The sequence below is a fragment of the Diabrotica virgifera genome, chromosome 6 (genome assembly GCF_917563875.1).
Source record: "Diabrotica virgifera virgifera chromosome 6, PGI_DIABVI_V3a".
In the NCBI taxonomy this organism is placed as follows: Eukaryota; Metazoa; Arthropoda; class Insecta; order Coleoptera; family Chrysomelidae; genus Diabrotica; species Diabrotica virgifera.
The window spans coordinates 129227166-129252882 of record NC_065448.1 but is presented as its reverse complement, the minus strand read 5'-3'; the positions used below and the strand labels follow the sequence as shown (position 1 = coordinate 129252882).

Sequence of the window (25717 nt, the reverse complement as noted above, 5' to 3'; positions counted from 1 at the left end):
AGTTTACTCCCTAGCGGTTTTACCAAATACGCTCTTCTACCTAAAATTCGTAAAATCTTTGCTTTGCACCACGACACCTTGGTGTTTCTATAATCTTTAACTAAAACGATATCCCCCACTACAAACTCTACCTGTCTCCTCCTCCTATAATATTTCTTATTATTTTCTTGCGCTTGCATCAAGTTACGTCTAATTTGTATTAAATCAACTGGGTTTGATTGTTGGTTTTGCAAATCATCAGGTTTAATTAAATCTAGACGCGTTCGCAAAGCCCTTCCAAAAAATATCTTAGAGGGAGAAATACCTGTCGACAGGTGCACTGTGTTCCTATATGTCAATAAAAATTTAGACAATGATAAGTTAATATTCCTTTGATCAATATCTTTTAACAAAAAATGCTTGACTGTTTTAACGCTATTTCAAGCAGCACCGTTGCAATGTGCTGAAAAAGGGGGTATTGTTATATGTTTAATACCATTAATTAAAGTAAAATGTTTAAATTCTTGCGATGTTAGCTGCGGGCCGTTATCGCTGACAAGTACTTCCGGTAAACCATAACGAGCAAAACACTCCCTAAGTTTAGCAATCGTAGCCATTGAGGTGACTGAAGACATTGGACAAACTTCTACCCATTTAGAAAAAGCATCCAATATGATAAGAAAATGAGTTTTTCGTGTTTCGGCAAAATCTATATGCACGCGTGACCAAACATTTTGAGGAATGCTCCAGCCTTGTAAGGGAACCTTAGGAGGATCTGCCTGCATGGGCTGACATGGAATGCCGTTCTTGCTGAGAACTTCAATTTCTGTATTTAATGATGGCCACCAAATATAAGACCTAGCTAATAATTTCATCTTAACTATACCAAAGTGAGCTGAATGCAATTCATTCAGTAATTTATTTCGTTGTTTACTAGGAACAATTACTCTTTGTCCCCACAATAAGACGCCATCTTCAACAGATATTTCATTTCGTTTAAGGAAATAGTGATCTCTGATTCAACATTTGTGGGCCATTTGGCCATAACATATTCAGTTACACGAGACAAAATCGGATCTAATTTTGTTTCTTTCCTTATATCACTCACATTAATAGAAATTTCTTCGCTTTCTGCTAAATAATTTAAATTAACAGTTTCCTCTATATTAAACTTAGAAGAATCTAGCCTTATCGACTTATTTGAAGGCAATCTACTTAAAAAGTCTGCTACATTTTTTTGTGTCGATACATGCTTTATATTAAAATTGAAACCACTTAAAATACTGCATATCCCTGCAATCTATTTGCCGTTGTAACCGGTATCCCATTTTTAGGGCCAAAAATGGATACTAACGCCTTGTTATCTGTGATTAAATTGAACTCCTTCCCATATAAAAATTGGTAGAAACGTTTGATTCCCCACACTATAGCAGTTGCTTCTTTATCTAGAGTCGAATAAGTCTTTTCAGTATCGCTGAGCGTTCTACTAGCAAAATAGATTGGTTTATCGCTACCATCTTTCAAACTATGCGAGAGAACAGCTCCGATCCCATAATCTGAACTATCAACCGTTAAATTTAATTTTAAGGTTGGGTCGTAATGAACTAATACTAGATCTGAAGCTAACATTTGTTTAATAGTGTCAAAAGCTAATTGACATTCTTCATCCCAGTGCCAAACTACATTTTGTTTTAAAAGCTTATATAAACAATGAACAATATTTGGGAGATTTGGAATGAATCGATTATAATAATTTATACTTCCCAAAAACGATTGTAGTTGTGTTACATTCGTAGGTTCTGGGATATCCTCAATAGCCCGAATTTTATCTTGACTTTTATGCAAGCCCCTTTTATCAATTATAAATCCAAGATAAAATACTGATTCCGCGAAAAACGTACATTTTTCTTTTTTTACTGTAAGACCACATTCTTGTAAAATCGCTAAAACTTTACACAAATTCTTAGTGTGTTCTTCCCTATTCCTTCCTGTAAATAAAATATCATCTAAAAAATAGATATACTTGGCATATTGAGAAATATTTGTTCCATAATACGTTGGAACTGGGATGGACCTGATGCAACTCCGTACGGTAGACGATTAAATGCAAATAATCCCTTATGAGTACTAATAACCGTATATTTCCGAAAATCTGGATGAATCACAACTTGCTGATAAGCTTGACTCAGGTCAATTTTAGAAAACTCTTGATCACCCTGCAAATTAGCAAATAAATCATCGATCCGTGGTAACGGATATTTATCCGCTTCGATAAAAGAACTGATAGTTATTTTGAAATCACCACAAATCCTAACACCTTTATCATTTTTTAAAATCGGTACTATGGGTGCTCCCTATTCCGAAAATTCAACTGGAGATATAGTGCCCTCCTGGACCATTTTATCTAATTCCATCTCTACCTTGTTTCTTAAAGAAAAAGGAACCACTCTGGGTTTAAAAAATTTAGGTCTGGCATCTGGTTTAATATTAAAATTTAACTGAAATTTATTAAATGTGCCGAATTTGTCAGAAACTACAGTGGGAAAATCTTTCATTAACCACCCCATTATTTCATTATGTTTATCTGCTTCAATAAAATTTAGTTCCCTGAAACCCATATTATAACACCTAATAAAATTTCTACCTAGCAAGGCTGGAGTTTCTCGATGCAAAACATAAAAATCCAAATTATTTGTTTGTTTTGAAAAAGTTACTGGTAAGTTAATTTTGCCCTTAGGATGAACCTTGTCTCCCGAAAAATTAACTAACGATACATTAACTTGAGATAACGGTTGTGTATTAAAATATTTGTTATATATACTAAAAGGTAGGACAGAGACCGCGGCGCCCGAATCTAATTCAAATTTAAACATTTTACCTCTAATACCGATATCAATATAAATTGGCGGATCAATTACTTGCTGATATACATAATACAGATGATTCAGTTCCTTCTTCCAATAAATTTAAAAATCTATTTCTACATACCCGTTTTAAGTGTCCTCGAACGTTACATAAATTGCAGATATAATCCTTATAGGGACATACTGAAGGAGGATGTCTTTTAGCACACCTGAAACACTTTTTAACACTACCACTGAACTCATCACGATTAAAATCCGAACTATGTCTCTGCATCCCTGAAGTTGAAGTCTAGTCTCCTTAAATCGCCGTTCTTGTTGATGTGCTCCGCCATGTGATACTTGCAATATTTCCATACTGCAACTTCCACTCGTTATTTGACACACCTCTCTTTCTTCTACTGGTTCCAGTTTCACCACACTTCTGCTATCTACTTCGTTAATGCCAGTTTTTGCTGCTTCTTCAATTTGTGCTGTTTCCATAGCTTTATTAAATGTGATATCTGACTTCAGTGCAAATAGCGTATTCTTTACTTTTCCATCATTATATTTTGAAATAAACATATCTGTTAATTTCGTTTCCAAATTATTTCCAAATTCACAAGTACCGGCTAGTTTTTTTAAACGTACACTCCAATTTTGTACACTTTCACTTTTTGTTTTCGAAGCACCATAAAACTTTGCCCGTTCTACCCACACTAAACAAGTTTTGTTATAGTAGCTATCTAGACTTTTTACAATGACATTATATTCACATTCTTCAGGTTTTTTAGGCACGAAAAAGTCGGATAACAAGATATAAGCTTCTTCTGAAAGGCTATATAACAAAATAGCTCTTTTAATATTAACATATGTAATTTCTCTAGCGATGAAATATCGTTCTAGTCTTTTTATAAACACATCCCATCCTCGTCGCCATGAAATGTTCCGCACAAAAACACTTGGATGAACCCAAAACAAATCTTTATTTGACTACATATCAAATATAACTGGTTAATTCTTTTACCTGTAACTAACTAAAATATAATGCGATAATTAGCAATACATGAGCGTCGCGAGTGGGGTTTATAATTACATGGCCAATACATTACAATTACCTTCGTAGGAAAGCAACTTTGATACCCTCTCAGTAACCCCTTTTCCACGTTTCGCTTGACCGATCGCAGTATGTTTCTCTACACAATCACAGTAATCAACTGTGAGAAATCTAGCTTTAGTAAATTCGAAGAGATTTTTCAGCGCTCCCTCTTGGACTATCGGTTCGCTAAACTCAGACACAACTGGCTAGTGATTTTAGTTAGTAATTTTGCCAATTTGATAAAATTGGCAAAAAATAATTATTAAATAGTTAATAATTTCTAAATAGTTAGTAATTTTGCCAATTTTGGTAAAATTGGCAAAAAACAAATAAAAAATACCTACGAAAATTACTAGCCAGTTGTGTCGGAGTTTATCGAACCGACTATGACAGATATTTTTCTCCCTAAAAACAATTTGATTTTTTAAGATTTTATACATGTATGTCATTTTTGGCAAACTTCTAAATACTTATTTTTCGTGTATTTTTTTGTTCTCTTGAATGGCGGAGTTGGAGTGTCTCCCCCATGTTTTTAGAACATAAAATCAACTGCAGGTTAATAAAAAAATGATTTTCATTTATAAATTCGCAAAGTATATTCGTTCCTTTGTTTGTGCGTTGTTGCCTCTGCAGTACTTGGAGCCGATCTACCGATGGATTCTTGTCTAGTTTTGTCTCCTGAATGCAGACCTGGAAACGGCATCTCACACTATATTCGAGATAACCGACCTCAAAGTTGAAAATTGTGACGTCAGAATTCTTCGACTAACTTGCATCTCGGGACAACAATTTAGGGTCCTCAGCACATATTTATATGATACGCGACGTATGTTTTACTTTTTTAAGACAAGGTTTTATTGTACGTTTAAACCATTGTTTGTGTAGGTATTCACACTATTGAATATACCCTAATTATTTTTTAGAACTATAAATACATATAAAAGTAAATTCGCTTTAGCCTCATGATTCTATAATGGGGATACCGCTAAACAACGCATTAACTGTACGTAAAAATGCACTTAAAATTTTATATTTTAAACTAGAACGTATAAGACAACTGCTGGCATCAGCTATAACCCTTGTGCTCAGGAACCTAAATTACTGTCCCGCGATGCAAGTCTTCGAGTATATTCTTTCTAGTTGACACTAATAAAAATCAAATTGAAATCGAAACGTCAAATAAGTAAATTTTATTACTGTTAGTGTAATAGCCCGGGAGGTAGGGTCAAATTTGACCGGAGCATTTTAGCATGGTTGTTTTCTTTTTATTTAGTTAAGTGTTCCAAAGCTTATTAACAAATGATGTGTCAGCTGGCCCAAAACCGGGGATTTTAGGCAAGAAAAGGTAAAATATGAAACTTGATGGAAAAACGCTACAACTTATATGTCAAATATTTATCTCCGTGACTTACGTGTATAATGACTTAGAATACCTAGCTACTGGCTTTCACCCAGGCGACTCGGGTTCGATTCCTGGAGTTGGAATTTTTTTTTGTTTTTAAAATTGACATTTTGATTTAAAAATCATTATTTTTATAGCACATTTTTATTATTTATACGACACAATAAAACAGTCTGTATATCCTTTATAGAATCGTAAACTATGCATTTGAATCATATTATGATTGACCTTAATTAGCAAATTTGTTGTACATGAACCCCTGAAGCTTTCTGAGTTGGTACGACCCCCCTTTTCACTTAGATTGGTCATACCAACTCAGAAACCTTCAGGGGTTCATGTATCACAAATTTACTTATTAAGGTCAATTATAATTATGATCAAATGCATAGTTTACGATTCTATGAAAGACATACCGACTGTTTTATATTGTGTCGTATAAATAATAAAAACGAGTTATTAATAAAAAATAATTATTTTTTATATCAAAATGTCCAAGGAAAAAATTGGGTTGCAAAAAAATGAATTTGGGAAATCAAATTAAATAACTTTTAAACTATTTCACCAATTGCTTTGAAATTTAGGGTATGATTTAAGCACCAGAAGTCTCAGCATTTCGTGTAATAAGAAGATTCTAGGTTAATTTCTACAGAAGTTATGAATATTTATAAAAACTCAAAATTTATTATTCATTTTGCAATTTTCTAAGCAACCAATAAGGATAGACATATTCAGCGAACGCCATATTGAAGTTTTTTTATATGATTTATCAGTTTCTTACTTTCAAATTTGTTTAAAATGCTTAAATTTTTGGTAATAGACGAAAAAAGCGAAAATTTTCCGTTTCTTAATCTTTATTTGTTTATAACTATATATATCATCAAAATCCGCTGCAGGAAACATATATGTAGGTTATTATTATAGATGTCCATAGATACTACTCAAAAAATTTGGTTTCGGCCTGAAGGGGGTTGTGTCACCAACAGTATATTTTTTCCTTATTTCTCTAAACTATTGTAGCATTTAACGTGTTTTGGTTTATTTATTTCTACTGCATCTTGATTTTAAACTTAGTATAGTACCAAAAGCACTAAAGTCGGTAAATTACACCGTTTTTTTTGAAAATTTCTTAAAATTTTTTTCAAATTCCAAAAGCAAAAATTTTCAATAGAATGGGTTAATTCTATTGACATAAAGCAGGAGTACTTTTAGTACTATAATAACTCACAATTTAATGATCCAGTGTCAAAAATGCTTAAAGACATTCAAGTTATGCGATAAAATAAACGTTGCCCTACTCAAAAGGGACGCCTACGACGACCGGTACTAACAGTTCGCAATTTATGGTTTCGATTTATATGTGGAATATAAATAGGCGTATTTAATTTCGTTTTTCTAAATAAAAGCGTTCTGGAGGTATTAAGAAAAACTTACAAGACGCCCTCTTCAAAGTGCTATAGCTCCCTTATGAAGCATTTTCGGACTAGGTGATTTGGGTTAAACCGTAATATTTTTAGCCTGAGAATCTACAGTTAAATATGTCTACAGGATCTACAGAATCTACAGGAAAATATTTCCAATTATATAGAAACATTCTGTATAAGTATTACACATATATGTTATGTTTTTTTGCTGGCTAAGTATTTTTATTTGCATACTAGCTGACCCGGCAGCTTCGTACTGCCTCAATAGATAAAAACAAATTTTGTATACAATAAACTTGAAATAAACAAAAGGAATTCGAAATTAATAAACAAAAAATGCTCGATGTCAATGAGTTTTTATTATTATTTTTAATGAATTACACATGATGTTTGAAGTAATAAAGTTTAGTTAGAAGTAACAAAATAAAGTTTGTAGTGCAACAGTTACAATCTTAAATTTGTTTATCTTATAATGAATATATCAGCTTTATTTTATTTACATTCAAAACAACCCTGTATTTATAATTAAATTTAAATTAAATGTCATTAAATAAATTAAATAAAATGAAATAAAATTGAATAAACTTAAATAAAAATAATAAATAAATTAAAAATAATAAAATTATATTAAAGTAAATAAAATCTAATAAAAATAATTAAAATTTATTAAAGTGAAATGAAATTAAAAAAAAATAAATGGAATTAAAAAATGAAATAAAATAAAATAAACGAAAATAAATAAAATACTTAAATTAAATAAAATTAAATAAAATTAAACAAAATTAATTAAAATTAAATAAAATTTTTTAATTTGCTGCTTGTTCTTTTCGTGTCCTCAGAACTTTTCTCCTGCTTGCCGTTCGTCAGAAAAGTTCGGTTTATATATATTTTTTGAAAGTTTCGAAAAAATAAAAAATTCATATTTTCCCAATTTAAGTCCAAAAGTTAAACAGTTGCACTTTTCTTCTATGAAATTTATTGCTCGTTCTTCTTATGTCCTCAGAATATTTCTACGGCTTAAGATATTGTATCTGGGACACCGATTGCGCTAGAGAAAAAATTTTAGTACGGTTCTGTTCGGAATCTACAAGGAGTCTACCTACTTAATTTCGTATTTTTCACATCATTATTGTGAGAGTTATGGCGTCATGGGTAAACCCCTTATGAGGTACGGGTATGAAATTTAGATAACAACCTAGTCTCAGTCCGGTCGAATATACCTGCCAAATTTCATAAAAATCGGTAAAGTCTTTTGGGAGGAGTATGGCAACAAACACTGTAAAAAGAGCATTTTATACATATAGATGTAAACATTTTGGTGGCGACTAAAACGACTATCTAAAACCTTCTCTGAATTTCTACAAATAATTCAACATCAAAATCAGCCAAATCGGTCCAGCCATTCTCAAGTTTTAGCGAGACACACGAACAGCAATTGGTTTTTATATATAAGATGCAAAAATGTAGATGGCTATTAAAAAATAACGGTTGAAAATAGATAAGTGAAAATTTAGGATTGTATTTACCTTTCCCTTCCACATCATACAAAATTAAGAAAAAAACAGGTTGACCAAAAAAATAAAAAAATATATTAGGGGGGCGTACGGATCAAATCATTCTCTTTGCCTTATCCCTATGCGGGGTCGGCTTCCTTAATTGCATTTCTCCACACAATTCTATCTTGGGCCATATCAATGTTAATCCCCTTTACCAGCATGTCCTGCCTTATCGTCTCCCCCCAGGTCTTCTTTGGTCTTCCTCTCCTACTCCTTCCAGGAATCTGCACTTCAACTATTCTTCGTATTGGGTGGTTAACGTCTCGACGTTGAACATGACCAAACCATCTTAACCTATGCTCTCTCATTTTGGCATCAATTGGTGCCACACCTAGACTTCCCCTAATATACTCATTTCTAATTTTATCCTTCTTTGTCACTCCACTCATCCATCTAAGCATTCTCATTTCCGCCACATGCATTCGCTGTTCCTCTTTCTTTTTCACTGCCCAACATTCAGTTCCGTACATCATAGCTGGTCTTATGGCTGTTTTATAGAATTTTCCCTTCAGCTTCATTGGAATTTTTCTGTCACACAACACACCACTCGCTTCTTTCCACTTCATCCATCCAGCCCTAATTCTACTGCATGCATCTCCATCTATTTCTCCATTACTCTGTAATACCGATCCTAGGTACTTAAAACTATTGCTTTTTACAATCATTTCACCATCCAAAGATACCATTTTATTTGTAGTAGCTCCATCTTTAAATGAACATTCCAAATACTCTGTTTTTGTCCTACTAAGTTTTAAACCTTTTTCCTCCAGAGCTTGTCTCCACTGTTCCAGTTTTTGTTCTAAGTCTCTTTCACTATTTCCTACTAACACGACATCATCAGCATACATTAAGCACCATGGAATGTTACCCTGTATTTTCGCTGTTATTTGGTCCAAAACTAATGAGAATAAATACGGACTAAGCACAGAACCTTGATGCAATCCTAATTTCACATGAAATTTATCAGTCTCTCCCACACCTGTCCTAACACTAGTCGTTACTCCCTCATACATATCCCTCACAATCTTTACATATTCACCAGGGACTCCTTTCTTATTGAGTGCCCACCAAAGAATCTCTCGAGGAACTCTATCATATGCTTTCTCAAGATCAATGAATACCATATGAGCGTTTGTTTCTTTACTCCTGTATTTTTCCATCAACTGTCTTATAATGAAAATTGCATCTGTTGTTGATCTACCCTGCATGAATCCAAATTGATTCTCGGATATTTCGGTCTCTTCACGTATCCGTCTATCAATTACTCTTTCCCATATTTTCATGGTGTGGCTAAGCAGTTTTATAGCCCTGTAGTTTGTACATTGTTGTATATCTCCCTTGTTTTTGTAAACAGGTACCAGTATACTGCTTCTCCATTCGTCTGGCATTTGTCCAACTTCCATAATTCTATTAAATAGACCTGCTAGCCACCTTGTTCCTGTCTCTCCCAATGCTCTCCATACTTCCCCAGGAATATCATCTGGTCCTACCGCTTTTCCTTTCTTTATTTTTTGAAGCGCTTGAGCCACTTCCTCGTTGGTTATTTTGGTGACCATTGCTGCTACTGTCTCCGTTGACTCTACAGGCTGTCTGTCAAATTCTTCATTTAATAAGTTGTCAAAGTACTTTCTCCATCTCTTTTTGACATCCCTTTCGTGAACTAGTATTTTATTATTTTCATCTCGGATACATCTAATCTGATTAAAATCTTTTGCTTTCTTTGCTCTCTGTTTGGCTATTTTATATATCTTCGTTTCGCCTTCCCTGGTATCAAGTTGATCGTATAGGTTTGAATACGCTTCTGCTTTAGCTTTTGCTACTGCTACTTTCGCTTCCTTTTTGGCGACCATATAGTTTTGAAGATCTATGTACGATCTGGTTTCTTGCCACTTTTTATATAATTTTCTCTTCTCTTTTATTTTTCCTTGTACTTCATTTGACCACCACCAAGTCTCTTTATCTTCAAACTTCTTTCCTGACGTTTTCCCAAGTATTTCAATAGCCGTCTCTCTAATAATATTGGCCATTTTTCTCCAAATTGTGTTAGGGCTTCCTTTCATATTCCAACATATTTTTTCTACTATTCTTTCCCTGAATAGACCTTCCTTCTCATCTTTTAGCATCCACCACTTGATTTTTTGTGGTCCTCTCCGATATTTTTGTTTAGTTTCGCTTTTTACTTCGATGTCCAGAACAAGCAGCTTATGTTGTTGGCTTACTGTCTCACTAACTATTACCTTGCAGTCCTTGCATTCACGTATGTCTTCTTTCCTTATCATGAAGTAGTCTATTTGGGATTGATGTTGTCCACTTTTGTAGGTAATAAGTTGAGTTTCTCTCTTTTTAAAGAATGTGTTAACAATCGCCATATCCAATGCTGTTGCTAATTCTAGCATGTCATCTCCAGCTTCATTTCTAGTTCCAAAGCCTAATCCCCCATGTATTGTTTCATATCCTGTCTTGGCTTGGCCCACATGTGCATTGAAATCACCTCCTATTATAACTTTCTCCTCCGCTGGAATATCACTCAGTATGTCTCCCAATTGATCATAGAAAGCTCTTCTTTCATTCTCACCCAGACCTGTTTGAGGAGTATACACACACACAACATTCAATACCTCTTTATCAATTACAAATTTCACTGACATCATTCTATCACTCGTTCTTACAACTTCTACTACGTTATCTTTCATTTCACTATCAGCAATTATACCAACTCCATTTCTAGTGTTACTACTCCCTACATACCACAATTTATATCCATCACCTAGTTCTGGATATGGGGGCGTACGGATATGAAAAATAAATAACAACCTATTCTCAGTCCGGTCGAATATAAGTGGAAAATTTCATAAAAATCTATTCAGTCGTTCTCGAGTTCTGTGTTGGTAACTAACACGACTTTCTTTTGTTTATATAGATGTAAAATATTTAAATAGCTATTAAATAATAACGGTTAGTGATAGAAAAGTTAAAATTTAGGGTTGTATGTATCCTTACGTTCGACATCACACAAAATTAAAAAAAAGAGTTTGTCCGAAAAAATAAAAAAAATATCAGGGGAACAACCCCCCTTATGCCGTACAGGCATGAAATATAGATAACAACCTACTCCTAGTCCGGTCGAATAAACCTGCCAAATTTCATAAAAATCGGTAAAGGCCTTTCGGAGGAGTATGGCATCAAACACTGTGAAAAGAGCATTTTATACATATAGATGTAAACATTTTGGTGGCTTCTAAAATGACTATATAAAACCGTATAAACCTTCCCTGAACTTCTACATATAAATCAACATCAAAATTAGCCAAATCGGTCCAGCCATTCTCGAGTTTTAGCGAGACACGAACAGCAATTGATTTTTATATATAAGATAGTGGAATATCAACTATAGTAAACTTGCGTGCATAGGAATCAGCCCCCTTAAAAATTTGCTCATTTTTGATTCTTGGAATTTCCTAAACCTGTTGTCCGATTTAAGTGAGTTTTTTAATTATGTTATAGCCTTATTCTTAACCTGTTATCAATACTGAAATTTTTAAGTGGGCCGGTTAAGTGCACGCAAGTTTAGTTGGTTTAATTATGTAGAATACTACTCTAGAGTTTCCTATAAATCCGTCTTTTACATTATAACTCCATTAACTCTACTTTCAAACGGAATTATCCACGTTTGCAACATACCATGTTTTCCTACTTAAAATAGTTTCTTTTCTGAATCACAAAGGGGTGTTCACTGTCTGTGGTTTTCAATTGGGGGATTTTCTTTTTTATTCTATTTACAGAACGAAGTGTTTGGAATGTTAGCGAATCGCATTGAAGAGCTTGTATACTTTTCCGGTTAAAGTATTCACCGGACCGTTAAAAACATCCAGCGAGAAATTTCAGTTTCCTAAATACCGTCTCTGTTAAACAGATTTAAAAATTCAAAGAAGATTCTTTTAACATGGTGACATGGAAATACTGCAAGTGTTATACATAGCTTGAAATATGACGCTTGAAATCACAATTCTTCTCTAAAAATGAGTGTAAACGTTTTTAAACGCTTTTCTTTACTTCAATAGTTTGCGTAAAATCTTTAGACGTTAATTTGACTGACTTTTCTTCAATGCAAATTAATGAAAATTTGCAGACATATGCATTCGCGGAAATAACACACGAATAGTCAATACATTTTTTTTTATGTTTATTAATTGTTTAAATAAACAAAAAACGATTTTGATGGAAAATGCTTAAATTCTCTTGTTTTTTACAATGTAGAAACTTAAAACTTTTACAGATTGGAGCTAATGATATGAACTTTACATAATTTAAATTTTTACGTTAATTGTTTACGTTATGCTTCATAAATAAGCAATAAAGTTCAAAATTTTGAACCACCTTATATTTGTTTATATTTGTATATAAATCGGCGTTTATTCGTGTCAAATTTTAATACGCTACGAAACAAAACTTCAACCAAAACTCGAATTCAAAAAATTTGTGTTTTTATCGTAGTCTTAGAAAAACCACCGGTAGAGACGTCTTATTCTACAAATAACATTAGAATTCGTTTTGTCGTATTAATTAATTAAACGCTTTTCTTTAGTTCAAATTTGGGTTCGTTTGGGTCAAATTTTTGGACGTTAATTTGACTGTCTTTTCTTCAATGCAAATGACTAAAAATTTTCAGACATATGCATTCGCGGGAACAATGCACGAATAGTCAATAAAAAAATTTGTTTATTAATTGTTTAGATAAAGAAATTATTTTAATGGAAAATGCTTAAATGTTCTTGTCTTTTACAATGAAGAAACTTAAAACTTACATATTGTAGCTAATTATATGAACTATACATAATTTTACATTTACGTTAATTGTTTACGGTAGGTAATTGTTTACGTTATGCTTTATAAATAAACAATAAAATTTCAATTTTTTTGCCGATTCCGACTACTTTTCGTGTTTGTACATCATATGTTTTATACATATTTTAATAAACATGACGATATATTTTAATGTTTGAAAAGTGTAAGACTAAAAAGTAAAAAATAAAAAAATATGAAAAAAATATTTTTAAGAAACGATTTTTTTATATGTTTAATTTTGCTGCGAGAACTATGTAACCGGGGCCATTTAACCTTTTATTGTTAAAAAAGTGAGAGGTCTAAAAGACTAATCTTGACATTTTTTGATAGCTCTTGGAATTAGATTTTAAATAATGTTTAGGTTAATCTGATATCTTAAAAATTAACGGAGTTATTTACAAAAACACAATAATATTTTTTGGAAAAAAATTTTAAAGATACATTTTGAAACATTTTTGGTGCATAAATTTTAATGCTATCAACTTGTTCGAGGGCTTATTTGATAGATATTTTTATGAATTTTGACAAATGTTTAATAAGTTTATGTTATAAAATGCATCATTTTGTCGTTATTTAAGCTTGAACACTTAGATTTGGGTACTCGACGAAAGAAATATACATTCAATTAGCTATAACTTACTTTTAGTTAACATAGAAAGGTTTTTCTAGTAAGGAGTTTATTTTATTTTTTATTAGCCTCAATTTTGATAATAATAACTTTTTTGTAAAAACTTATAGTTTTTGAGTTATTTATGAAAAATCGGTTAAAAACATGCATTTTTCAAACGAAAAATTAAATATCTTTGATCAACACCCTCAGCGCCAGTGTATCCTTTTAGATACACACTGTTCTCAACGCTGTGTACCGAAAAAGATACACATGGTTCGTTGTGTTCGATCTGTTGTGTCTCCTAAAAGAACACAGTTTCTTCAGTTTTTATATGTAGAAAATAATGTTATGGCCTAACCCAATTTCCTGGTATAACTGGGTTTGGCCTTAGACATGAAAGATAGGTTGTATGTAACTAGAAATTCATATGAAAAATGTTATTGCAGTACATAACTATTTGAACCCATTTTTGCAATAATCAGTTAATATTTAGATATTATTATTGTTTTTATTTATATAGTCAAATGTATATCAAATAAAAGGCACCCGATTTGGGCGTCGAAACGTTAATAAAAATCATTTTTTAATAATATTGTGGCTTATTTCCCATTCTAAATATTAATCAACTTTTTTTTTCATACGCGGGATCCAGACCGATTAAATTATGGTGCCTAAGTTTTTATTGCACTTAATATTATTGTAAGTATTGCATATTTCAATTTATTGTATTCAAATAGAAATGTCGAAACTGCAATAAACCTAGCATACTTAAGAATGTATTTGTTGACCCTAACCCGAGAATCAAATAAAACAAAAATTAAAACAAAAACGCCAATGAATTAAAAACAAATAAATATATTTTATTTTTATTTATTTATAAGTACATATATAATTACTGGTATACAGTGCGTCCATAAAATAACGCATAAATTCATTATTAACTAAATAAACAACATTATTAGAACTTAACGAAACAGGTCGGTTTTTGATTTTAATTTAGGATTTTTGGTATATATAATATCATACTAGTAATGTCATCCGTCTGGACGTGATGACGTAATCGATGATTTTTTCAGTAAGAATAGGGATCGTGTGATAGCTAATTAGAAAACAATTCAATTCTCTTTTCAGTAATATAAACATTAACATAATTATTTATACAGGGTGTCCAAAAACAATTTTTTAATTAAATTGATTGACACAAAAAGAAGACTTGTGTAGTTTATTTAATTCAAAATACATTTTACTGCTGCCAGAAAACAGAAATAAAATATTTATTTCAAATTAATATAAACATTACTTTTTGCTTAAATTCAATGTTTAAGCTGCCACCCACCTGTTTCTTGACAGTTTGAATATTTAATTTAAGCGCAAAATAATATTTATTTGCCAAATAAAAATTTTATTTCTGTTTTATGACAGCAGTAAAATGTATTTTGAATTAAAGAAATCATGCACATTCGTCGTTTTGTATCAATTAATTTAATATAAAAAAATTGAACACCCTGTATAAATAATTATGTTAATATTTATATTATTAAACAGAGAATTGAATTGCCTTTCAAATGAGCTAGCACACGACCCCTATTCTCCTTTAAAAAATCATCTATTACGTCATCTCATCCAGACTGATGACGTCGCTAGTATGATATAAATGCCAAATAATATTTATTTCTTTTTTGTTCAATGACGTTTTTTCTAATTTTTGTTTTATTTATTTCTCGGGTTAGGGTCAAAAACACATTCTTAAGTGTGCTAGGTTTATTGCAGTTTAGACATTTCTATTAAAAATTTCTACATTTCTATAAAACAAATAAAAGTAAAGCAACAAAATGTACCTATGTATCTATAAAAATAATATTGTAGTACTTATGTTACGAAATAAGAAATTTATGACTATGAATCTGCAATCAATCACAAACAAGTCTGGTTAATTGGCTCTGCCAATTCATTTTTCAGAAAAGAAAAGACATTTCTATTCCTGTTTTTCAAGCAATAAATTGAAATATAAATATATAATACTTACAATAATATTAATTGTAATACAAACTTAGACACCAAAATTTAATAGATGTCTTATAATTTAATAGGTGCCGAAATCAATGAAGATTTGTAGCGTAATAGTGTATATCAAAGGCTAACCGATTTCAGCACTCTGGTGCCGTAGTATAGGAGCATCTGTAAATATGCTTACCGGCTGTATGGAACCAACTCCTCTGGATAAACTGTATATTGCTGAATGCTTATCGAATCCTACCTCCTGTAGATCGGCCCAAAAATCAACCGAAATATCTAAATAGACCTTCAACAACCGCCATCCCCTTTTTGGCCATGAACCGTATCTTGGGAGACTAAAATCAAGAAAGTGTTTTCTTTGCGCCCTGCTAGACGAACCACCACCCTGTTATCCTCTAAATTAAATTCCACAAAGCGTGATTTCAAGGTCGACGTGGCGCATGCTAAATCGACGGCGTAGCATCGTCGAATTGGCGTCGCACCGACCAAGTCAAACCTTATTAAAACGGGGTTTGTGAAAAGGAATGACGACAAGTGAGACTGCGGTGTAAAGGCGTTAATTATCCACTATGTTAGTGCTCATATTGAGATTAAATCTCCTGCAACTGCTCCATATAGTGGATACGTTCGCCCTCCCGGACAGTGTAATGATGCGCGCCCATCTCCATAGAGGGACATGCCGTATACGGTTGCAGGGTGAGAGGGGCGCAAGAGGTTCGCGGACATAGTGGATACGTGCCTTAATACAAAATACAGAACATCTACTAGCCTGCTTAAACTTATCGTATAGGGCTTTTCATTCACAGTAATTTGTTTCGAGCTTCTGTCATATATCGTATAATCCGTGTATATTAATATTATATACAGATTATACAACATATGACAGAAGCTCGAAACAAATGACAATCGATGAAAAGCCCTATTGATGCACACTGGGTGATTTATGGACAGGCAACGAACTAGCATTGGACATAGCTCAATACTAGGCTCCGGCTCGGAAACTATAGTTTTCCTGACACCTAAAAGTACAAGTATGTATTAAGCGTAAAGTGAGAGAAAGAAAGAGACTAGGTAGACGACATATTTCGTGGCTTAAGAAATTTAGGACAGTGAAGTGGAAAAATTTCAACAAAAAATGGAGTGGAAAAATTTTCAACGTCCAATGAGGATAGGTCAATGCCAAAAAAGAATATCAATCGTTCATTGACCGACACGTTTTTATAATTTGGACTAGTTTTGACATAGTACTTTTGACAAGTGAAGGACTAGAATTAAGATCATTTTAATATAAAATAATACATACATACATACATATATAATAATACATACAATACACTCACGGACAAAAATATTGCATAAATATTTTGAAACTAACGTGTGAAATAAAATTTTTGTGTTGCCCCCATTGTCATAGAAATATGATTTCTTTTCTGAGTGCGATGTTTTATTGTATCATATAAATGGTAGTAACAGATAAATAGTAGCCAAACACTTAGCTCAATCAGTACTAACTTATATCCCCATATCTGACAGAGTAATGCTAGTGAAAAGTTCAAAGCCGTTCACTACCAACGTAATTCAGGTCTATGCCCCATCATCATCAAGTGATGAAGATAAAGTAAAAGCATTTTCAAAGGACGCTGCTTGAATATCGTGGGGATTATAGCTTGGGAAACAGAAAGGAACGTGGAGATAGACTTTTTCACACGATTTCATTATATCGAATACTCACTTTAAATTACTACCGAGAAGACTCTACACCTGGAAGTCAAATGCAGAATCAGAGGACAACATTATTAGGAACCAAATCGACTTCATTCTAATAAAAAACCGATTAAGAAACTGCATCAAATCAGTTAAAACTTATCCAGGTGCTGACATTGAGTCCCACAATCCCATAATAGCTGAAACTCAATTAAAATTAAAAAATGTGATCAAAAAGCAGTCTTGCAAAAATATTGGTACAGCCCAATTACAAGACGGGAAAGTTAAGGAAACAGTTCAAAGACAACTAAACGAAAATTTAATTTGGGAAAATATCGGTGAGAATGTCGATGAGGGCTTAAATAAAATCGTAACAACAGTAAAAGAATTCTGTGTGAGGAATTTACAAGGCAGGTCAAAGCCAAAAAACAGACTTGGATGACAGAAAACATATTGGATTTGATGAAACAACGACGATTAGCGAAAAACAACGAAACACTTTATAATAGCATACGAAAAGAAATTCGACGTAAAATACGAGAAGCAAAGAGTCAAGATCTAGCCAAACAGTGTCATGACATTAAAGAACTTGAAAACATATACGACAGGTTAACATGTATAAAAAAGTGAAAGAAGCGGCTAGTATCTTCAATAAGAAAAAAACTGCATTGCTACAAGATGAACATGGTAAAGTAATATTTGAAGTGGAGGACAAACTTAAAGAATGGGAAATTTACGTTATGAATCTATTCGAAGACGAGAGGGGTAGTTCCCCTCCAGATATTACTAACTGCGACGGACCCCTAATAACACGCTCTGAGGTAATAAAAGTCATACAATCACCAAAAGATTGGCAGAGCGACAGGTCCTGATGAAATTCAAACTGAAATATACAAGCTTATAAATGACAGCAATGTGTTAGAGGCTATAACTTTGTTTTTTAATACCATTCATACCAATGGGCAACTACCTAGTGGTTGGTCCAATTCACTGTTTATAGCTCTACCTAAGGAGACAACAGCAAAAACCTCCGCTGATTTTAGAACCATCAGTTTGTTGAATCATTTATTGAAAATTTTTCTGAAGGTAATACATGGTTGTATCTACAATAAATGCGAGGAAAACCTAAGTGACACACAGTTTGATTCCTGTAACGGGTTTGGAACGAGGGAGGCATTGTTTGGGATGAACGTACTTGCTCAAGGATGTCGAGATATATCTGCAGACATATACTGTTTTTTTATGGACTTCCAAAAGGCAATTGATCATGTTAAGCACTCTATATTGATCAAAGCTCTAAAAGACATCGGGTTGGATGGCAGAGACGTTAGAATAATTGCAAATTTGTATTGGAATCAAACAACATCAGTTTTAGTAGATGGTGTGTAATCACAGGTTCTTAATATTAAAAGAGGAGTACGGCAGGGATGCCTCTTGTCACCCCTGCTTTTCAACGTTTACTCCTAAAGAATTTTCAGAAAAGCACTTTCTGGAAAAGAAGAAGGAAATAGTGTGAACGGCGAAGTCATCAATAATTTGCGATATGCGTACGATACAGTACTCCTAGCTTCTAGTAAAGAAGATCTGCAAACCCTACTTGATAATGTCGTTGAGAGTTGTAGGGAGGCAGGTCTGGATCTGAACATACGGAAAACCAAAATACTCGTAATAAGTAAATAACAGCATATAAAACCGTTCATACAGGGTGTAACAAAAATACAGGTCATAAATTTAATCACATATTCTGGTATCAAAAATAGATCGATTGAACCTAACTTACCTTTGAATGTGCACATTAAAAAAGTTATAGCTCCTTGAAGTTACAAAATGCAAATCGATTTACTCCAATATATTGAAAACTATTTTAGATTTTTTATTGAAAATGGCCATGTGGAATTCTTATGGCAGGAACATCTTAAAAAAAAAAAAAAATAAAAGTGAAATGTGCACCCTATAAAAATTTTATGGCGATTTTGTTGCCTTAAACCCCCCCAAATATTTGTGTACGTTCCAATTAAATGATTATTGTGGTACCATTACCTAGTTAAACAGAATGTTTTTAAAACTTTTTGGTCTATGTGTAATTTTTTGATAAGCCAGTTTTTATCGAGATAATATTTTGAACTTTTGTGAAAACACAAAATTCACTCCACATGAATATGCAATATTTTTGTCCGTGAGTATATTATGTATAGTAAAAAATTGTAAGTAAAAAAACATTTTTTTTGTAAAGACACTCCAATTTTTTGGAGTTCTTGGTAGAAAATAATGTTGTACAACTTTTATCCAAAAATAAAATTCCTTCAGGAACTCAAAACAAATTAAAACTGAAGTCTTTTAATTAATTCTGTTATTTCGCTTTATAGAACCCTTATACAGTATAACGATATAACCACAAAAAGGTATGTAAAGCTATTGTCATACTTTACCTGATTAAGAGAAATTCTCATATCAAATCCGCTCGGGGACAGCCACTCAAACAGGAAAATCATGAAGGTTGCGGCTTGTATGGCAACGATGCCGACCAACATCCAGGACGCAGTATCGAAAGGCTCCAGGAATGCTGTGGGCGAAATAATTCCCGTGCGTTTAGCAACAATGATTGCTATGCCGGTCTCCATGAAAGGCACGCTGAAATCAACCTGAAATAATTCACACGTCAGTCGCAAAATTGGAATCAAAAATATACACTAAGAAAAAACTATAGACTAAATACCGAAGAGATTTTTATTGAACACATTTGGAATAAATTTTGAATTATAATCGAACAAATTAATATTTCTTAATTTTACATTAGTATTAATATCATAGATATAACAGAATAGATTAGGCCAGTTCGAAAAATAGCGTAACGCGGAACAGTTCGGGTCGGTGGTCTATCTATCTCTCTCTACCGGCGCTTAGCTTTCTCTCTCTAGCATATGATGGCCGCCTCCTGTGTGTCACTGTCGTTCCGTTATTCCCACCTCTTGGTAGATACGCTCACACTCGCACGACAGACAAAGATAGCTAGACCACCGTACTTGATATCGGCGTTACACCCCGATGCATTGAGTGGCATATGACTAGCCTGATCTATTTTCTTTACATATCTCTGATTAATATACAGTGAGGCCGTAAAGAAGTGTATAAATTCAATATTTTGCAACTAAAAATATTTTGCTGAAATCGTCGGACAGGTCGATTTATATTTTTAAATTTTGATTTTTGCTCATGTATATCATACTAGTGACGTCATCCATTTGGTCGTGATGACGTAGTCGATGATTTATTTTTAAATGAGAATAGGGATCCTGTGCTCACTTATTTGAAAGGTTATTCACTTCTCGATTTAGTAAACACAGTTTACGTAGGCTACACCTCATAGACCTATTTTACATGTTTAAAACTTTTAGTTTTAATAAAATTTAATTGGTAAACAAATAGGTGACACTTGCTAAACACAGCTAATTCTGTCTTTTTAAATAATGGGGGGGGGGGGTTTAGATATTTTTATTATTTTAAACGAAAGTAGGTACTTAACTTCAAGAATACTCGCTAAAAATTTCAGATTGATCGGAGTAGGAAATTACAGTAAATACAGCATGTTAAATATCCCTATTTTCGATTCGCTTTACAACAGGTTCGCGCCAGCGCACTTGTTCGTAGTGAGCGTTTAACAGCTCTTCCCATTTTCCTTTGTAAATTACTCCGCGATTCATAAACATATTCCGGTGTGCATTAAGGATAGTAATTATTAACATATTTTGATAAGCATATCATGCAATACATATTTATCTATGTATGAAATTTAATACAAAAAATGTTTCATTCGGTAAATAGATGGGTGAACTTCTACCTACATACAGATCTTAGTCGGTGGTCTCTAATACACGCAGTAGGCTGCGTACATAGTCGTGCCGAAAGTCGCCTCTGTATGATTAATACAATAAATCTTAGTTATCGTACGCCAAACGCCGCATGCAATGCCGTACCTGACTTCGGAGGCGGTGGTCGCAATAGACGACATAGGCTGCCTACACCATTACGCAGTAGGTCGCGTCAGTATTCTTTATCGAAGAAATAATGTATATGGTCTCTATTGTATGTCAAACGCTGCGTCAAACTGTTCCAAATGTTGGACGCAGCGACTTTAGTTATTTTCGAGCATTGCAGGGCGGTTGTATAACGGTTGTTATGCGTGTTAACATGGCGAAATGAATGAATTAACTCAAAAGAGAAAAAGACAAGTTGTTAATTGAGTTGGTCAAAAGTAGCAGGTAAATATACAGGTTGTTTCATTGGGAAACGGAAATACTTGAATGGTGAATAAAGGCCATCGAGGCGGTTCCAGATATACTACATTTATTGCATCACCGACTTTTATAACCGAGTTACGAGGTGTTTTATTGGTTTTGCTGATTTCTTTCTGGACCTATAACTTTAGAACCACCCTGTACATTTGTTTGATATTTGGTACACATGTATCTTATTTAGAACCCAAACCATAAAACTACTAACCAAAAGAAAAATCCAGGTCCGGACTAAAAAAAATTATAAAGGCTATAGCGGGATAAGATGGTCAAAATTGCACCAGGCTCGATTCAGTTTTGGGTATAGCCATTCGAAAATATATAATTGAAAACTCACTCAACCAAATTTTCAAGTCCCTAGGTGCACCGGGGGGTCCGCTATAGAAAAAAACGTGTTTTTTTGAAAACATTTTTTTCCAGACGCTGTATTGCTGCAAAAAATCAGAAAAAATTAATGAATGCGTATCTTAACAACATAAAACTATCTGATTTTTTTCAGATTTTTAGCTTCAAAATTGAGTGCAGGAAAAATTTTTGAAATTTTCAAAAAATTTTTAGGTTATGTAAATTTTTCGCCAACTTTAAAATATTGTTGTTTTGTGTATTTTTCTCCATTCTTTCGAATGGCATAAGGATCATTATCATTTTCGACGTGGAAAATACCTAAAAATCGGAAAAACTGTTTTTTTTTGGCATTTTCTGAAGTTTTTGACTGATAAACTCAACAACATGCAGCTAAATTAATCATCATTTACATTTCTATATATATTGTTACATTTACAATCGAAATCAGCTAATAGAACTTATTTTTTTTCCTACAGCATACTCAAAAACCCCGTTTTTCGGCGTTTACTAAATAGCCTCAGAAATCAGTAAAAAAAATAATTCTTTTAACGTTTAAAAAATTAAAATTTTGTTGTTCTCGATAGAATGTAATACAATTAATACTTAAATAAATAATTTTTTTGTTTTGCACGATTGTTTGAATTTCATATATAATAATATCGTCTCACTAAGGGTACCCTGCCATAGGCTTATAAAAGAAATCAATAAATTAATTTTTTTTAAGTTTTAACGTTTAAAAAATAAATTTTTTGTAGTATTAGATAGAAAATGTTGCCCTTTATAAAAATGCTTGTTGCGGTTGTGATTTTCAAAGCGCGCTAAGGTTAAAAAAGCTCTGCACTTTGGTGCCGTACGCAAGGAAGCGCTTCTAGCCACGTTTTTGGAAAAAACTCAGGATAAACCAGTCCTCAAGTACCCGCCGTCGAAGCCACTAACTACTTACGTAATAAAAATATTTTTAAAATAATAAAATAAGAAAATCTACGGTTTCGTTTTGATTAAAAAATAAAAAAATAATAAATAAAAAAATATTTTTATTAAACTTTAATGAGGAATTATTATTTAAATAAATAATTATTAAATTATTTGAATTACTTAATTGATTAAATAGTGCAACCTAAAGAGTGCAGAGTGTTTAAAGGGACTAATAAATTAATTATTAAAAAGTTACTACACAATGATGAAATTACAAAATTCAAATTAATATACAGCATGGTATATGCAGCAAAGGAATAAATTCGTTATTTCGTAAACTGGCGACTTTCGGAAAAATACCGAAACGGGTCGAGTGTGATACGAGTGACGTCATCCATCTGGGTGTGATGACGTAATCGGTGATTTTTTTAAATGAGAATATGTGTAGTGTGGCAACTCATTTCAAAGGATATTCATTCAGTTCTCTATTCATTAATATAAACACTAACAAAATTATTTATACAGGGTGACCAAAAAAATTTGAAATAAATTAATTGACATAAAAAGAAGAATTTAAGTAATGTAGTTACTTCAAAATATATTTTACTGCTGTTAGAAAACAGAAGAAAATGTTTGAGATATACCTAAACATTGCTTTTCACTTAAATTCAATGTTCAAGCCAGCTCCTGCCAGCCACCTGCCTCTTGTTATTTAAGCGAAAAGCAATGTTTATTTTTCGAATAAACATTTTTTTCCGTTTTCTGAAAGTAAAATATATTTTGAATTAAATAAATTACATACATTATTTTTTTTGGATATTAATTTATTTAAAAAAAATTGGTCACTCTGTATAAATAATAAGGGTAAAGTTTCAATTGTTTCAATCTGGTGGGATGTAGAGTAATATTTTTGATGTTATTTTATGTGCTATTAGATTGAAAACTTAGTCCCTTCTAATAATGGTAATGTTTATACTATTACTGAATAGAGAATTGAATAACCTTTCGAATAACCAAATTATAGTCCCAGTGATTGGCTGTGTACCATAGTTAAGAAACTTACACAGAAATAAAAAAAACTTCGGTTTGTATAATGGTATAAAATTCTATTAAAAAACTTTTAAAAAAGTCATCCAAATAGATTATAGAAAAACATCAGAACATTTTCTATCTAGTCAGATCATCTTCAGTGACATTCTGTTTAGTTACTGAAACTATAGTCCGCTAGTTGATATATTATTATGTAGTCTTCAAAATTACATAATTATTTATTAAAATTTCCCATATAAATAGTTAATCATAATAATGCCAAAGGAAATAGCTTCAGAACAACATTAAAATTATACTTTTGAAATGCGGCACAATGTCGATATAAATGGATTTTACTAAAGCTCAAAAGCAGCATGGCTTCCCTGCTCGAAAAACTGAAGGGGTACGAGTACAACGAGTTCGAGGTCAAGACGGAATTCGGTCTGTGTCACTCGTCTTGACTTGTCATTCCAAAAGTATAATTTTAATAAAATTTTTATTTCAAGGTACTAGTACACGTTAGAAGATCAAAAATAATAATTTTTTTCAAGAATTGTTTTCTCAGAAGCTATAGTAAAAATGAACATAAAACTTTTTACATATTAATATCTAACTCTTAGAGAATACAAAAAATATACCTTTCTTCATTTATGCACGTGCACTAGGCCTCGAAAAATGATGGCGGACAGTTAATCTCAGGATTGGGATATCTGAAACAAAAAAATCGTACTGCATTTGAAAAAGGAAGGTTTATTACGTGACAATTTACCACAGTTTGACCAATAAAATAAAAAACATATATTTTTTCACCACGAAAAACTGAAGAAAAACGGGCGATTTTTTCACGAAATTTTTTCAATGTAAAATCTTTTTTTGCGGAATTTTTCACTAACGGTGGTAAACTGTCACGTAAGAGACCTTTCTTTTTCAAATGCCGTACGATTTTTTTGTTTCAGAGATCCCAATCCTGAGATTAACTGTCCGCCATCGGAACTACTTTTTTTCGACGCCTCGACTTTGGCGCCCTCTACAATATTACTGTACATGCATAAATTAAAAAAGATATATTTTTTGTATTCTCTAAGAGTTAAGTATTAATATGTAAAAAGTTTTATGTTCATTTTTAATAAGGGTTCTGAGAAAAAAATCCTGAAAAAATGCTTATTTTTGGTCTTCTAAAGTGTACTAGTACTTTAATAAAATTATGTAATTTTAAAGACTATATATCAACTAGTGGGCTAGTTTCAATTGCTACACAGAATGTCACTAAAGATGATTTGACTAGATCGAAAACATTCTGGATGTTCTTGGATGACTTTTTTAAAAGTTTTTTAATAAAATTTTATACCATTATACAAACCAAAGTTCTTTACTACTATGATTTTTCAAATAACCGTAATTCTCAATAAAAAAAATTCATCGATTACGTCATCGCGCCCAGATGGATGATATCACTACTAGTATGATATATATTCCAAAAAATCACAATTAAAAAATCGACCCCTTTCGGGATTTTTCCTTAGAGTCGACAGTTTAATAAAAAACGAATTTATTCCTTTCCTTTGCATCTTACTGTATATTAATTAGAATTTGAATTTTGTAATTTCATGAGTACGTAGTAACTTTTTAATAATTAAATTATTAATCCCTTTAAACACTGCACT

The 25717-nt window shown here is 32.4% G+C and overlaps 1 protein-coding gene across 1 annotated transcript in view; it reads right to left on the bottom strand.

Annotated features, from left to right (window-relative positions):
* The window catches only part of LOC114339632 (glutamate receptor ionotropic, NMDA 2D-like), a 362257-nt gene that overhangs the window by 237846 nt on the left and 98694 nt on the right, over positions 1-25717 (bottom strand). The window contains exon 2 of the mRNA XM_050652847.1: positions 19902-20114. Coding sequence (XP_050508804.1) covers positions 19902-20114 — 213 coding nt within the window. The remainder of the gene's footprint in view (positions 1-19901; positions 20115-25717) is intronic.